Genomic DNA, 15,455 nt, shown 5'->3' with positions numbered 1-15,455 from the left:
GTGCAAACATGTGCGCCAGAACTCCGGCCTCCGGATTGGATTGGTTCGTTGCACAACATCGGCGTTTCTGCACGAATTGCACGGACATTTAATAACCCGCGATTGGACGAGAAGATTGTTTGACCGACGCATCCTCGGTCCGTGTACCAAAGTGTAGGCATTTTGGAAAATTTGAAATCCATCGGCGAATGAACCGTTTATGGGATAATTAAACTACGGTACGGTAAGGACGGTGTCGATCGGATCGCGAGCCAGTGTTGGTGACTGTTGCGTGAACAGCAAATGTCAGTGAGTGAGGCTCAAGCAATTCACATTGCACAGCATGGTCAAAGTGCGAAAGTTCTTTGTTATTAAAACAATAATGAAATTAATTAAAGGCCGCTTTCGGTTGATGATTGGCAGGTTCCGATGCTGCAATGCGTTAGGAAAGGCGAATGCTTTTCTTTGTTCTGTCAAACTTCGGTGCGCTTCTGATGTTATCAAAGGCACTAACCATGGCGCTGTTTCATAACCGTTCAATGCTCAAATATTTACTCTGACGCTGTGACCCCCTGTATCAGCGACGACGATCCGATCCGGCCGAGACGGAGTATGAGCAGTTAGTCGCAAATGACAGGTGTATGCGCGGCCAGAGCCCCACCCTTTGCGGTGCCTCTCTGGTATCATTATCCATTTCCTTCGCCAACCCATCGGATGCACAATGCAGTGCACAATTATGCCCCGTCGTTGTGGCCGGTTGGGAACCGGAGAGAGACAGGGTAATGAATTTCTTTCACCATTCTTTTCCCGGTTTGCCAACTCGTTACAAATTGCGCGCCGTAATTGAAGCCGGCCTCCCGGAGATACACCTGAGCGATGGTTGTGTAATCATAAACCATCCCCAAAAAGGGCTGGATCCCCCGGGCTCCGGCCGATAAGTCAAATAATTATGCAACGTCTTCACGACGCAACGCAACGGAACGGTGCCGCATCGCAGTGCGCCATCGAGCGCGCTCGCAAAGAAGCCAATTATCGGGCGCAGCATAAACAAAAACGCGAGCGCAACGATATTTATATTACTTTGCTTCGCGTTCACCGCGCACCAGCCGCACACCTGGCCCTTTCGCGATACACCTGATCCCGGGCCGGGAGAAAGAAGACATTTTTGACAGGCTTACGTAAGGTGGACCAGCGACTGGCCAGCAGCATCCGACCAGCGGCAGCACGGTCGGATAATTCATGTAAATGCGGGCTGGCCGGGCGGTGTTCGACTAATAACGGTGGGCGATAGAAAGTTGAAAAGCTACTAATTAGACCCTTTTTCGCTCTCTCTATCTCTCTCTCTCTCCCTCTCTCGTTCGGTAGTGTAACAAATACATGGAAAGAGTACGCTCCGTTGGCGGGGTCGAGTCCTTCGAGACGAGTGCTCCGCCAACCGAAAGGAAACCGGTGACCCAAATACCTTTGATTCGCCGCGTGACTGGAGGAAAATCATGACAAGGGTCAAGAAAATTTCCGGATCTATTTCCCTACGAACGAAATGGTCCCGAAATGGCCAACCCCATCGCACAACCCGGCAAGGGGCAGGAGCGAGGAGAGAAACTTTTAATATTTATAATGTTACAAAATCATTCGCATGATAAGCAGCAAACTCGCCGACGATGATGACGGTGCTGCTGCTGCTGATGATGCTGATGGTGATGATGATGTGACTGATCTTCTTTATTCTTTCCAACCCGTCGACCACGTCGACATGCGGAACGTACGTCCCGTGCGGAGTGCGTCCATTTGTAAACTGAAGCTCCAACAGCTGAACTGAAGTCCTGACTTACCGAGTCAGGATGCTGTGCCAGTCTGCGGTGTCCAAGGGGGCTCAGTATTAATTAGCTAATGCGAGTCATTCCCGAGCGGATTTCGATGAAAATTCACAGCTCAGTAACTCCCGTTTTAAAGTCTCGTTTGAAAAAGGCAAATTTAAGGTTCTGTTACACACAAAGACCAAGTGGTAACAGCATTAAGACAGCATTATTGTACAGAAAATGAATGAAAAGCCACCGAGGACGTGAAGGCTTTGAACTTTGCGCGAAAGCGATATCGGAACCAATTTCATAAAACATCGGTCTCGGCTCGGCCGAAACAAAAAATCCTCCCTAATTAGTGGGTCACGCTCCCGTCGTCGGCTCTTTGGGGCCGCCTATTTTCGCTTTCGAAGGACACCTTCTAGGCCAGGGCGCGTCTGGCAGCAATTCGTTGAATGGCTTCGGCGCCGACACCCAACGACCCAACGTGGCGGCCATGGCAACGTGGTGAAAATCGCAAAAATTTCGCCGTCCCCCGTTCGTCTAAGATACCTTTCCGGCGAACGAGAAAAATAATTGTAATAATTTAAGGGAAAGTATTTGGCGAGTTTTTGCGCCACACTGGCGGCGGGTGGTTGCGTAACGCCGACGACCGGGAAAAGTTGGCGCGCCGTAAAAAAAAACCCCGAAATGTGTAACACACAAAAGAGCGGCGTGGACCCCATTTTTTTTTTTGCTGCCTTCGGAGTCCTTCGGATCCCCGGGATTCTTGTTGAGGTTTTGTCGGTGGCTCCCAAAGTCGGTGGCGAAGTAAAGAGAAAAAGAAATACGGTAGGGCTTCTGAAAACGATCTCCTTTTTCTCGGCCCCACATCTCGGCTTTAGTTGTGTGCGGGGTCTAAAGGTTACGGCAGAAAGAAAAGCGAACTTAGCTGTGCCCCATTGGGACGGGAGGAAAAAAGGGCCGGACGGATCAACAAGCGGGCACTCTCACTGTCAGGAACCTGCCAAAGGAATCCTGATGAATCCTAAGTATTTCCTGTTCCAGTTGCTGCGAGCTTCCCTGATTGCCAACGGCCGACCTTTGTGGGGATGACTTTGCATCCGCAAGTGGGTGAGAGCGTCCCACGCCGACCCGGTGGGCAGGAAAAAGATATCGACTCCGGGTGCAAAAACCTCCAGATCACTAATTTATCATTCAAAAGCGGCCGCCACATGACCCCGGGAAAGAGGGACTTTTATCCTTCTAGGTAGTCTGGAGGTCTCGCTCACTCACTGTTGACCACCAAGCTGGGTCTACCTTCCCAGTTGGGTCTGATTATGGCCATGACTCATCGCCTTCGGTGCCTCTGGCGGCGACATCGATGAGACGTCGAGGCGCTTCCCGGTTCCCCCGGACTTCCGACACGGCAGGCTGATGATCACGATGATGAAGATGGATTTGTTGGAAAGTTTTCCAATTAAAGCATTTTTGCTACGTCGAGGCCCACGTTTTTCCGTATCGTCATGCCGTTGCGATCGGGAAAACGGCTCACGTTCGAGAGGTGCAAAAAGCGCCGGCGATTACGCACGACAAACGAACAACACATGGTAAAATGGGACCCGTGTGACATCATTCTCTCCGGGATGGGATTCTGCTTAAGCATTCACGCGTGCGTACGGTTCCCAATAAATCTTGCCGATCGCTGTGGGTCGGAGGAACCGAGAACCCCATTTACATCACTCAACACTCGAAGGTACAGCGGTCGGGGCGAATTCGCATGAATCAACGCCAACCGGTGCCGGGGCCGAAGACACGCAAACGATTTCCTGAACGCGATTGATTCATTGGATTTCGAAGATTTATTTCGGAGCTTTTATTGAACGACGCAGCGGACCCACGCGGCCCCGATGATTAATCAGCCATTGATGAATGATGAAAACATCTCACGACCGGTGGGGGGTCTTTGGTCGCCCGTTCCTTCAAGAAACGGTGCCACAGTCCGAGGCTAATTCCTACGAGGGCACACGAGGGGTTATTGTATTTATTCCGCCGGGTATTCCCGAGAGCCCTTAGTGGGGCCACGTGGTTCATTATGGTCAAACGACTGGCCAGCGCCAACGTTAGCACACCATCAACACCCGGGCCAACCGGTCTAACGGCTACCGGAAATTACACATTGGGCCCCGGTAGGCCGGCAATGGTTCCCTCGCAAAGCGCTGAGGGTCCGAAAACGCGCCACATTTCCTTCCGGTTCCTGGTGTAGGTGCCGCCCTTAGAGCCACCAAGAACAATGACTGGTGGGACTTTCCTGAAGTACGTTGTTACGGAATATCGCAATAAAAAGGACCCTAAAATAGGTACCTCCAAACGAGACCGAACGTAGCAAGTGGCAAGTTTGTATAGGGCCGCCATACAAGGTGCCAAAATGTAATAAATCCTACAAACTTTTTATGCGGAGGATGAAATATGCGATCGAATGGAAGAATGGAGCATTAAACATATTAACAGAAAAAAATGTTTTCCAATCAATCCTGCTTCGTGTGCTAGCGACTGACCTCAAATACGTGTTTTTCATCGAATGAATTGATTTAAACCCTTTCTGGAACTCGGGAAAACCTTCACACCCATTCATTTCGCTCGCTCGCTAAGTAAAATTTACGCAGTACATCGCCTGGAAAGCGGCTAGAAATAGACAGTTTGACAGTAAATTCCCCCGGGCGGTGTCACTTAACCCATTCGGGACCCCTTCGGGAGCCACAAATGCCGGAAATCGAAGCCCGCACGGCATAGTGCAGCGCGTTCGGTAATGAAGATTTATGCGTTAAGCCCACGGCCAGCATCGGCCGGCTGCCGATGCCAATATCTATCGGCCCACAGAGAGGACTACACACATTTTGGGAGGCTCAAATGAAAATTTACTAGTCCGTCGGCGAAAGAAAAATGGAGCCCAGGAGCCCAAACACAAAAAAAGGAAACAAGGTGACCGACCAAAAATAGCGACGGTTCCCCCCGCGAGAGGACATTCCGGGAAGCCGGGGTAATCCATAACCTTCATTTTATCATCACGCGCCATCGTTATGGCATTCCCGGGAAGTGGTCAAGCCCCGGCCGAAAATGTGCTCCCGGGGACAGCCGCGTCCCCCTTCGCCATTATGCTGTGAGCTTTTTCAGATAAAAACACACAAGCAAAGCAACAGAAACGAATAAAACTTTGCTCCATATTCACCGTGTCGATTTAGAGAGTGGACACCAGCCGAGAAAAAGCGCGGCCGGGAAACAAAACAGGAGTTTTCCCTCGTTTTTCCCTGACGGCGAGCGTATGCGCAACCCTTTGGGTTTTTTTTGGCGCAATTTAATAATTCCGATGATAAATGTGTCTCACACGCTGGCGGTCCCGCGGAATGGCACTACCGGGAATTGGGCACACAGTAATTTACCCGCAGAACCCGGAAGCATCACAACCCGGGTGTTGCACCCGTTTTTCGCACCACCTTTCTGCAGTGGAAAACGCCCGCTGGACAGTGTAATTAATTTATTGCATCGGAGCTCCGCGGAGAGAGCTCTTATCGGTGCGAATCCATCGCTGCGGATCGTTCGATCGATCCGATATCCGGTGAGGGGTCGCCCTATTGGAGCGTTACAACGGTGGGGTTGTCTTTTACGACCCACAGGGCTGATTGGTTGTTCGGCCAGGGGCCCGTCATAATCAAAACGCAAGAAAATGAGGCCGGAAGGCCAGTAGCAAACGGTAGCGCAGAAAACGGCAAATTATGTTCGGTCACATAGTACAAAATCAATAAACAGAACATTATTTATTGGTGCGCGGGCTCCGGGACTCGTCTTGAACGGTTCATCGAACATACGTCGTTCGGGGTGGCGGCGCAAGGCACGGCACGCATCATTGGATGTATCGTTTTTCCGCGCGAATTCCGCCCATTCCGGCTTCCTTGATGGTGAAAGTTGCCGAACCTACAGGGGGATCCTTCGCCCGTTTTCCTGCCGTGCCGAAGGTGAAATACGAAATACGGTTTGGTTTTTATATCTTTTCCTTCCGCTCGGGTAGCACCTGACTTCCGCTCTGCTGGTGTGGCTGCTGCCAAAACGGGCTAACGAGTTTCTTCTCACAGCTCTCCTGCTCGATGGAGCCCGAGCCTGCCGCCCGGGCGGGGTTTAAAGATGGCGCCAGCGGCCTAACGACGGGAGTCCTCTTCCACATCGATTCACCCTTTTGTGTCGCGGGGCTGATGGTTTCCGAAAACAGAGTCAATTTTAGCACCGTGCTCTCGCTCTTACATCGGGCTAGCAGAACGGATCCTAGAAAGCACGGTGGCAGGAACAACCCCCGGCACAAGAAATCACATTCGCACACGTGTAGAACACCGCTCACGGCTCACGGGCGGCCCTCGACCCCGTTGCTCCCGTGCTGTGGCGGTCGGAAGTGCTGAATCGGCAGAGCCGGGCGGGCTCCCGGTGCCAGCCGCACCCGCATCGTAGGAAAAGGTAATAAAACTAACGACGAAATTTATGTTTCTTTCTTTGTTTTATATCACTTTCCTACACACTCCTACAGAGTGGGTGGGTGGCCATAACGCCACCGGCGGCCATCGAAAGGGCGGCTGGTGGCAAGTAAGAGCCTGTTTCGTCGGAAGCAGAAAAAAAATACCGGAAATCGCGTTCACACCTCAGCACAAATCCACAAAATTCTTTGTTCTTTGGTAAAATCGGAATGAAAATTGCTACAAATCGACGCCGGCGACGATTGGTTAATATTTCGCTGACAGAAGGGCGGCCGTGATCGAAAACATCAAAGAAAGTCCTTTGGAAAACACGAAACAATGTGACGTTTTGACGGTTGCAAATTGGAGTGCCAAAGTTCGAAAAGTCTTTTATGTTGTAAAAGTTGTTAAGTCTTAAAATCGTTGCTCTGCCCTCTTGAAGCTTTCATTGCTGCTTCCGAGTTCCATCGTGGCTACCGGCTGCTCGCATCTGGCAGATGCTTTCGATTCTAGGCCAGACAGCCATCACTGTCAAGTGCACACTCAGCCACTGCTAGCAGAAAGAAACGTCCAGAATGGAAGGTCCTATCCTGATGGTTTCTTATCTTTCTACGATGTGACTTCTTCACACGACAAGCGACCCATGATGATGGGTTCATTTTCTTCAGTGCGTTTTTTTTGCCCGGCTTTCACATTTTCCTCACCGAAGCCACGGCAACCTAGGCTCTCGGTCGGGCTGCGTAAAACTAGGACATCGTCGCTTACACGGTGCGTGGTGGTTGTGCGTCGTGATGCGAGAGACACAAGTCAACCGGAGCTATCTTAATCAAAAGCACATTCATCCATCATTTCGCGGGAGACAATCGGTGGCGTTCCATTTGGAAAACCGTAGGAAATATTCTATGCTACACACGCCTCAATCGATTCGCTTCCTGGTGTGGGGGGTAAAAGTGCCATTACACTGACACAAGCACACCCGAACGCGGTGCGCATGGAAACATCCGTGCACGCCCGAAAAGCACTCAATTAATAACGGCAAGGGAAACGCCGGCACGGGAGGATCCGGAAGCGCAGGTTAAAAATGGCTCTCAATCGCAGCAATACAACCCACTCGCGCACTCGTTGATTTCGGTTCACGTGCGACCGCCCCCGGCCAGCGGAACCTTTAATATCCCACTCAAATTTTAATGTCCTTTTCGCTGGAACACCCAATTGCCATTGCTCTGATTTGGGCCTGGCCCTGCATCTACGATTCGACGAAATTGGGCGGCGAAGACAGCAAAGTTGATAAATAAAACACTGCCAGTGAGACCCCGAGACGCCGCCGAAAGCAGCCCGGCAGTCCTTACCCGCTGGTGCTGGCGAAACAAAAATACACGAAGGAAAAATCCTATCACCACGCCAGCGCAAACGACCCATGAAATGGAAAATCTTTCTCGCCACCAGCGAGCGGGCGGGCAGGGGCGCACGCAGAAGTCATTTGATTGATGGAGTTCGTTACAATTTATAAGACAATTCCGCGAAACTTGCGCCACAAGTCGGTCCGGGTCTGGCTGTGGTCTGGATTTGATTACTGATTGCAGCGAATTTGTAGAAATTGTAATAAAATTAGTTACACCACCGATTTTTCGGTGGTTTCCTCGTGGCCCGTGGCGTTCCGGACCGTTCCGGGAGGGCAACAGCGAAACGCACAATGGATTGTGGCTGTGGCTTTTGTTGACCCATGGTTTTCTTCCCGCATCCTTTTGGTGAATGAAAAATTTAAAGCTCGCCAAGCATCTTCTGTGGGTTGATCGTTAATTTAGAGTAACTTTGCTTGGGTTCAGTTCAAAACATCCTTCCCGGAAGATAACACGAAGATGGATAATATAAGCATAATTACGGAGCTATGTGGCAGCACCGATGAACCGTTCTCATCCTTATTTGCGTGCAGCTTGAGGCAATAACAGAGAAACAAAGAGCCATCAGGAATTCTTCGAGAAGTGCACATAAGGAAATTTCTTTCCCTGTATAGCGGCCGATGAGGATCAGAAGTCACTGTTTCGATTGTTTGAACGTTATTCGAAGCAAACCAGCCCGCTAAACAACAACTGAGGCCTGTTCCACTGTTTAGCAATTAAAAGACACGCGATCCATGCCAAATTGAGGACGATTGAAGTCGTGTCCTTTCGTGACTCATAGCCCCACTAGCAGTCGCGTCCTTCCGATTGATTGAAACTGATTAGTGCTTCGTAGATTACGACATACGAAATGTTTCCTCCGATCAAGAGGGTTTCGAATCCACCCGGTGCGGCTGTCGTTCGATCTGGAGATAGAACTACAGCAAAAAAAAAGTCGCTAGAATCGATGGAGCGCCGTTCCACAACACTTGGCTCGGGCACGCAACAGCTTATCGGATTTGGCGTGGCCAACCCACCAGATGGGTTTATGTAAATTGTGCGCCAATGTGTTCGCCAGATCCAGATCCCGTACGCTGGCGTCTTCGGTCGCTCTGCTCGGGAGAAATCATTTTCTTCCCCCTTTATCCAGGGATTGCAGTGTCAGCGGCTTAGAGTGTCCCACATCGAATGTCAATTACGGCGTGAAAATTGAAAATATTTATGTATTTCCCATCCGCCGAGTGGGCCGAGGGAAGCGATTTTTCCGTCATGTGCCAATCATAAATTAGGGTGCGCCTTGAAGTCGCTTTCACTCCAGCTCCACGCAAAGAACGCATCGATTCCTGTTTTGTTTCCCCCACCGGGCACCGTAATTTCCTTGGTATCAGGTTGCAAGGAACTTTCCCTCTTTTTTCCTTGCCGCGGAATCGAAAGTGGCGATGGCGTTGTATTTTACTACATTCGATTTTTTTCCCTTGCCTTCTGCTCTGTTTTAAATTGCTTTCGACAGGCGTCTTACGGAGAGACAAAGAAAAAACGGCCCCAATCTGAACCGATTCGGTGTTTTCGATTGTGTTACAAAACTTTACGCCACCGCTCGGTTGGCAATAATTCAGAAAAGCAAAGACATCGGTTTGATGGGTTCGAGATTTATGGGTGTCACAGAACCAATGGGGGCCTTATTTATGTGAGGCCACCTCCCTCGGCCGGTCAGGTGTTTTTCGATTTCGGTGTTTCACAAAATTAAACCACGCTGTGCCACGGTGCGCCATTTAGAGATGCAATCAAACGGTTTCACACTCTATAATCCGGGGCTCCCGGGTTTCTTACCATTAAAAAAACAACATCGGCGGTGTTTAATCGGACCACCGATAAATTACTTTTCCCCACGCGCAAAACACCCGACACGAAATAAAATGGCTTAATTCGAGGTGAAATGGTGATCGAAATCTGTAAAACACCGGCCCCGTGAAATCAGTCTCTTCCTTCAGCGGCCTAACCTCGATGAACTCGCGCCAAAGGCGCGGCCGGGGCACTAAAGCGTACTTTTATGCTTTCGTCCGAGTGTGCAATAATCGAATTGAGCCCCGAAAATCCGTGGCGTTGCTACCTGGGGCATATCCTCGAGCCCACACATACACACGTGATAGCAATAAATCTCGACCCCCATAAGTAAAACCTCATTAATTTCGATTCTCCTTTAGCTGCGGCCCCCGTTGGAAAAAAGGCGCGCACCCTCTCCCGGGCGGCGATCGATATCTGGCCGCCGATGGGGTTGGTGGTTGAAATTGCAACGCGACCAACAACAAAAACAACCCGAAACGGAGCTTGCGACCGGAAGCCTCGGAACTCGGCAAATGGAGAACTCATTTCCAGCGCATTAAACAAAGGCAAAAACGAGCGCCAAAAAGAGCCACAAAAATTAGACCAGAAGAAGGTGTGTATCGGATTGGGGATCCTGCGGAGAGCGCGCTGCGATGGCAGCCCGGTTTGCGAGAGCGAGAAGATCGAGTCTTCTTAATTACAGATCCCCGAACGACGGGGTGGCCGCGGGAAAGGCTGCTCCACGGCAGGTTGCAACTTTTGGGTGCCGCGTTTCGGGAACTTCACTTCACTCCGGGAATGGGGCGCCGTCAGCCACTAACTGCCAGCAGTTGCAGCGGAAAAGCATCTCGGTGCGCCATAGGAAAACGCCATCGTTCGCCATGGCTTGGCCACTTTCGTTCGATGGAATAAATTTAGCGTAAATTAAATTATTTCTAGATCATTAAGAACAGAGTGTTCGCCGCCGTCCGGTGTGTGCGGTTAAGTGTTGTCGGTTTACTCGGTTACCCTACGTCGCCTACGACTGTTGCCACAGAGCGAAGGAAGGAAAGTTTAGCCAAGATTGTGCCGAACTCCGAACGTGAAATCAGGATTCTCAGTGGACTGGGACACCAGCCCACTATCTTGTCTAATCGATCGTGCAGATTGAAACCGAAGAAAAACGGTTCGTTTATTAAATTTTTTGGATAACCCCTGGTTAGGACACCGACCGAATGTCGGGTGTCCTGCGCTCTCAGGTCCAGCGAACGCGCAAGAACGGGATCCCAATTCTACTTTCATTAATAATTAATTCGTTGTAATACATTTTTATGTAGCCCAAATGTAAGCCAGACCAGACTAATAATCCATTAGACATGTGATTACGCGAGCGTCGGACAGAACGGGGCCTCGTCAGTCGGCGCTGCCGCCAGCACGCAGATCGTAAAAGCCGTGGCCCACATAGTCGATTCCTGTTTATTGCACACTGTTCGGCCCGGCGGCTTCAGCAATCGCTGCCGCTGCCGCAGGGACTCTGGGACTCCAGCGCCAGTCGTCGATGGTCGAGCCCAAAATTAGATTGTTCCGTTTCGGTTCCCGAGCCCGAGCCAGTTGCTTATTTTCTCACCTTCCCAACGGACGGATGGACGGAACTGGGCTGATCCGGCACGAACCGAGTCCGAGAGATAAGAACCTGATAAGTTGGTAACGAGCACCACTCCGGCACGAGACTCGGACGGGGATTCAGGACGGGCGCGCTTCCGAAGAAAACCTGCTGGAGGCCCCGGATGATAAAGAGCGAGCATTTAATTTTCTTCCCTTTTCTGCGCCTCGAACGCCGAAAGTGATACGAATTTCCCGCAGCGGGCGCTCAATAACCTGGGCCTGGGGATATCCTGGTTTATTTCGGCCCATATCCTTTGCGCCCTCGATTTGTTTTTATTCTTTTCTTTTTTCCCCACTTCTGGTGATGGTGGACTGCGTAGTTCCATTGTGGCTCCCCCATCGGCCATTGCTAGCCGGGAGGGCTGTTATCTTACCGCTCACGCGACTATACCTCAATCCGCCCGGAACGAAGATGCCTTCCCCGGGCAAACAGCAAACCGAGTCCGGACCGAATCTCTCGGACGGAATGCGTGCGCTCGACGAGCTCGTAAAAGTAAATTATTAATAGTAAAATCTCACTGACAAAAGAAAGTGCCCGAACTGTAACGACTTTCGCACCGGAAGTGAAGTACAACTTTTGATTAGATATCGCTAGCAAGGAGTACCATTGCAGTATATGCAGACGGTGATAGCGTTCTGTAAACGATTTGCTCCCCAAAAATGAGGTACAAAGTGGCGGGCCGTTGGCCGTTTGGTGTCTTAGACCGAGACACAGATACCCTGGTGCCCAGGTGATTGTCAGACATTTTCAAATTGCAATTTCTTGCGAAACGATCGCCCCGCGCGACTTTATGGCTTTGTTTTCGACCGTCCGAGTTGTCCCAGCGCCTGCCAAACTCCCATCAATTATTCGCTCCGTATTTTTTTTTTTGGTGCTGGCAATGTAATAACAGCTTTGTCATAAGCTTAATTTGTTTTCTGCAAAATGCACTTCAAGAGCGAAAACAATTATGAATTTTTAAAACGTCTTCGCTTGTGGTGCGCAAAGAACAACGCCAAACGCCGCGGCCGTGCCGCTTACTTCACAAAAACAATAAACCATAACAATAAATCAAAGTAGAATTAATTTTACGGAACAACTTCCTTTTTGCGCATCGCGCACCTGAAGACGGCGACGGAACGGTTCCTCAAGTTTCGTCCGAAGGCAAACACAATAAACGACACTTGGAAGACCGACCGGATAGACAGTAGCAGTGGCAGCAGAAATGTGCATTATGCTCGTCGATAAATCACCTTTCGCCGGGAAGAGTCCGATATTGATGGGCCATGGTTCCGCTCGCCGATGCTCTTCGGAGCGGCCGGGAAACCGGGAGACTGGGTCGCGATGAAACGGTCCGTAAATAATTTATGGTCATAGTCGTGGTCGTTCTTGCGGTGCGCCAGGATCGGTGGGAACTCGTGAACTAACTCCATCGTTACCGGGACGCTCGGAGTCGTTCCGTCGACAGATCAACTAATCACGACGCCCGGAGTGATGAACGATGACGCAATTGGCGAATGCAGCCAGCTTCAAATCCCGTACTGATTTCTCCAAATTTCTCACTTCTCACTGTCAAGTGGGAAAATCCAACGTCTAGGAGGTCCGGCCACTAAAATAGCCTTTCAGGGTTGCGTTTTTGTTCGCGAATAAATTCAAAGTACGAACTAATGTGCAGCCTTGTCCTGGCGAAAGGTTTACCGTGTTTTCCGAACAGACAAACCGGAAAAACAGTCCCACAATTCGTGGATCGCCCACCGGGCGACCGAACCCAAGACAATACAACCGACAACCGGATCCCGTTCGCCGTGGTGAAAAGGGCTTGAAAGGACATAAAGTACCCCCCACCGGGGGGGCGAACGAACGCCCACACACACAACATTCGATTCTATTTTCCAAAAACCTTGCGAGGAAAAAAATCCGCACCCAAACCCGAGGAAGACAATTTTCACGGCTTATTCCACGGGCATCGCTGGGCCAGCTTTTCCCGGGACGGGGTTGAAAATCCGGTTGTTTTGCTGAATTTCCGTTTCCCCCTTTTCACGGCACAGCACACACTCCCACAAACACAGCGCCACCCATTTGTCCTGCTCGTTTCTGCGCGCGTATGTTTGTGCCATTTTTTTTCGGGTGCCAAACAAGTCCGTTGTTTGTTTGTGAGTCTAATTTTACCGTCCCGAAAAGCGGGCCGAGCTTGGTTGGTGAATGGGAAAATTATACACCGAACAGAACCGACCGACCGACCGAAGCCAGTCGGTAAGAGGCAAAACGGGTGCGTTCACCGTGTCGAGGGCGGAACGGAAAAACTCGTGTCGTGTCGTGTATCCGTGAATCGCTTCGGTCGCCGTCCTAATGTGCTTTGGCTGGCCAATGAAAATGGCGAGAATTTTTGGGATGTGTTTCAATAAATAGCCAACAGGCACCGAACTCACCCACCAGAATCGGGCTTTTGCTAATCAAATTGCCACAGCCCGGGAATCGAACGCGAACGTGTAATTCCTTCGAACGGCCAAGGAATTGCGGCCCAAGGAATCCAATTATTGCGGTTGGGGCCCGATTGAAATTATTGGCCACCGGGTGGCCAGGTGGCGGGACCGGTGGCGTGGGGTGGGGGAGAATTTATTGGATTGCACCCAGCAAACCTCACCTGAAAGTGGACGTGGCCTTGGTCGACCCAGCCGATGACGATGTCCGCCCCGTAGATGGTGCCGTCCTTCGAGAAGCCGAGCCCGATGTAGCCGTGGGTGCGGGCCTGCACCTCGAACGTGATGTCCTGCCCGGTAATGCTCCACAGCAACCGATAGTCCTCGTCGAGGAAGATGGCGTGGTCCCAGTGTGCCGCCGTCGCCAGCGACAACGACAGCAGGGCCCCGAACAGGGCCACGCACACCACCGAACCGCTTCCGGAGGGCCGCGGCCTCCGTCGTCCTTGCGAGTCGGAGCGCTGCGGAAAACACATTTTCACTAACTGGCCGTGGCCGTTCATCGGCTTGATTGCAGCGACGGGAAGCATGGGCACTGGGGCTACTGGGTTACGCGCTTTTTGCAATTCGATTTACCACTTTTCACCGGCAACGCAAACTTCATCACTCATTTCGCGCTTTCGCGAAACTATTTAGACCTTTTTCGCCTCTTTTCAGCACTTTTCATCGCATTTCACTTGCCATTTGTTTTAAATTTCCCCGGGACCGTTTCGGACAACCTGCAAAGAGATTCGGAAGGAAAACTGTTAATAAGGGTCGAGGTTTGCAGGAACAATGTCAACAAGTTGATAAACTGATCGCAACAGAAATCGATGACTGCTTCGATTGCCCGGTAACCGTCTGATGTCTTGTTGTGTACGAGTAAAGTGTCATTTTCTACACACCCCTCCGTTGGGTGAAGTAAAATAAACAATCCAAATCGAAACTAAACAATTGTCGGTTTTGTGACGAAAGTGGTTCCAAATGTGAATGAAAATGCTTCTTTATGGCTCTACTCCATTACAGTGCAAACAGATGCGCAGTTCGGCTGCGAACCACAAAGTTACACAATATCCGCCCGTTGACAGAGAATGAGATTGGATGTTCATTTGTGTATGTGAGGAAATGGCATCATTGTATAACGTTGCCATGGCTTTCGGTTGCGCTCATAGACGCCTCGGACCGGACCGAGCGATGGCTGTTGAAAGGATATAAGCTTCGGTTGGCGCTGAATGAAAGATGACGAGATGGAGCGGCAGTCTTATGTTTCCTTCGTTGCCTCTACGGCGAAGCATGAATCATTTCCAGGCTCTCTCTCTCTGTCTCGCTCCCTCTCTTCAATGCCAGCCCGCGTGGCCCAGCGCATAAAAGAGGTATGTACAGGTTTTAAATGTCAAGCGATTCCTTTGTTTGCGTTCCTAAAACCCCTTCTCTGGCTTCCTTCCGGTTCGAAAATTGATCGATAATTTTAAGCACGTTGCGTACGTCGTCGTCGTCTCAGCAAAATCGATACCGTTCGGCTCCGGGCTCACGTTGCTCCGCCGTTGCTTTGGGCGATTATGTTGATGATCGTGTGCAAATAGGCGCCCTCTATTCAAAATACTTCTCCGAGCTCCGAGCCATCTCCGAGCCCTCGACACGATGAATCGAAACCATGCTTAAGCGATCGATTCGCGCGATGTCGAACACCGCGCGCTCGACATTAAATTTCGACCCAGAACCCGCGAAAGCCGGAGCCGTCTGTCGGCCGCAGATTATCATCATTAGAATATCAAATCATAATTATGTTAATGTACTTTTCACGAAAACATCTAGCTCCAGTGAACCCGGCGGTTCAGTTTGCGAAAAGAACTTTTCAGATGTCAGCATCGGCTGCGGCCTCTGTCTTTAAGGTTCTGGCGTCTGGTGTCGTC

At 50.7% G+C, this 15,455-nt stretch overlaps 1 protein-coding gene across 1 annotated transcript in view; it reads right to left on the bottom strand.

Annotated features, from left to right (window-relative positions):
* The window catches only part of LOC131215128 (MOXD1 homolog 2-like), a 52,408-nt gene extending 38,369 nt beyond the window's left edge, over positions 1–14,039 (bottom strand). The window contains exon 1 of the mRNA XM_058209511.1: positions 13,728–14,039. Within this exon, the coding sequence (XP_058065494.1) occupies positions 13,728–14,039 (312 nt within the window). The remainder of the gene's footprint in view (positions 1–13,727) is intronic.
* Between the last annotated feature and the right edge of the window lie 1,416 nt (positions 14,040–15,455).

The sequence above is a fragment of the Anopheles bellator genome, chromosome 1 (assembly GCF_943735745.2).
Source record: "Anopheles bellator chromosome 1, idAnoBellAS_SP24_06.2, whole genome shotgun sequence".
NCBI classification, from domain to species: Eukaryota; Metazoa; Arthropoda; class Insecta; order Diptera; family Culicidae; genus Anopheles; species Anopheles bellator.
Note: the sequence above shows the minus strand (reverse complement) of the source record. Positions and strands in the feature narration are given on the sequence as shown.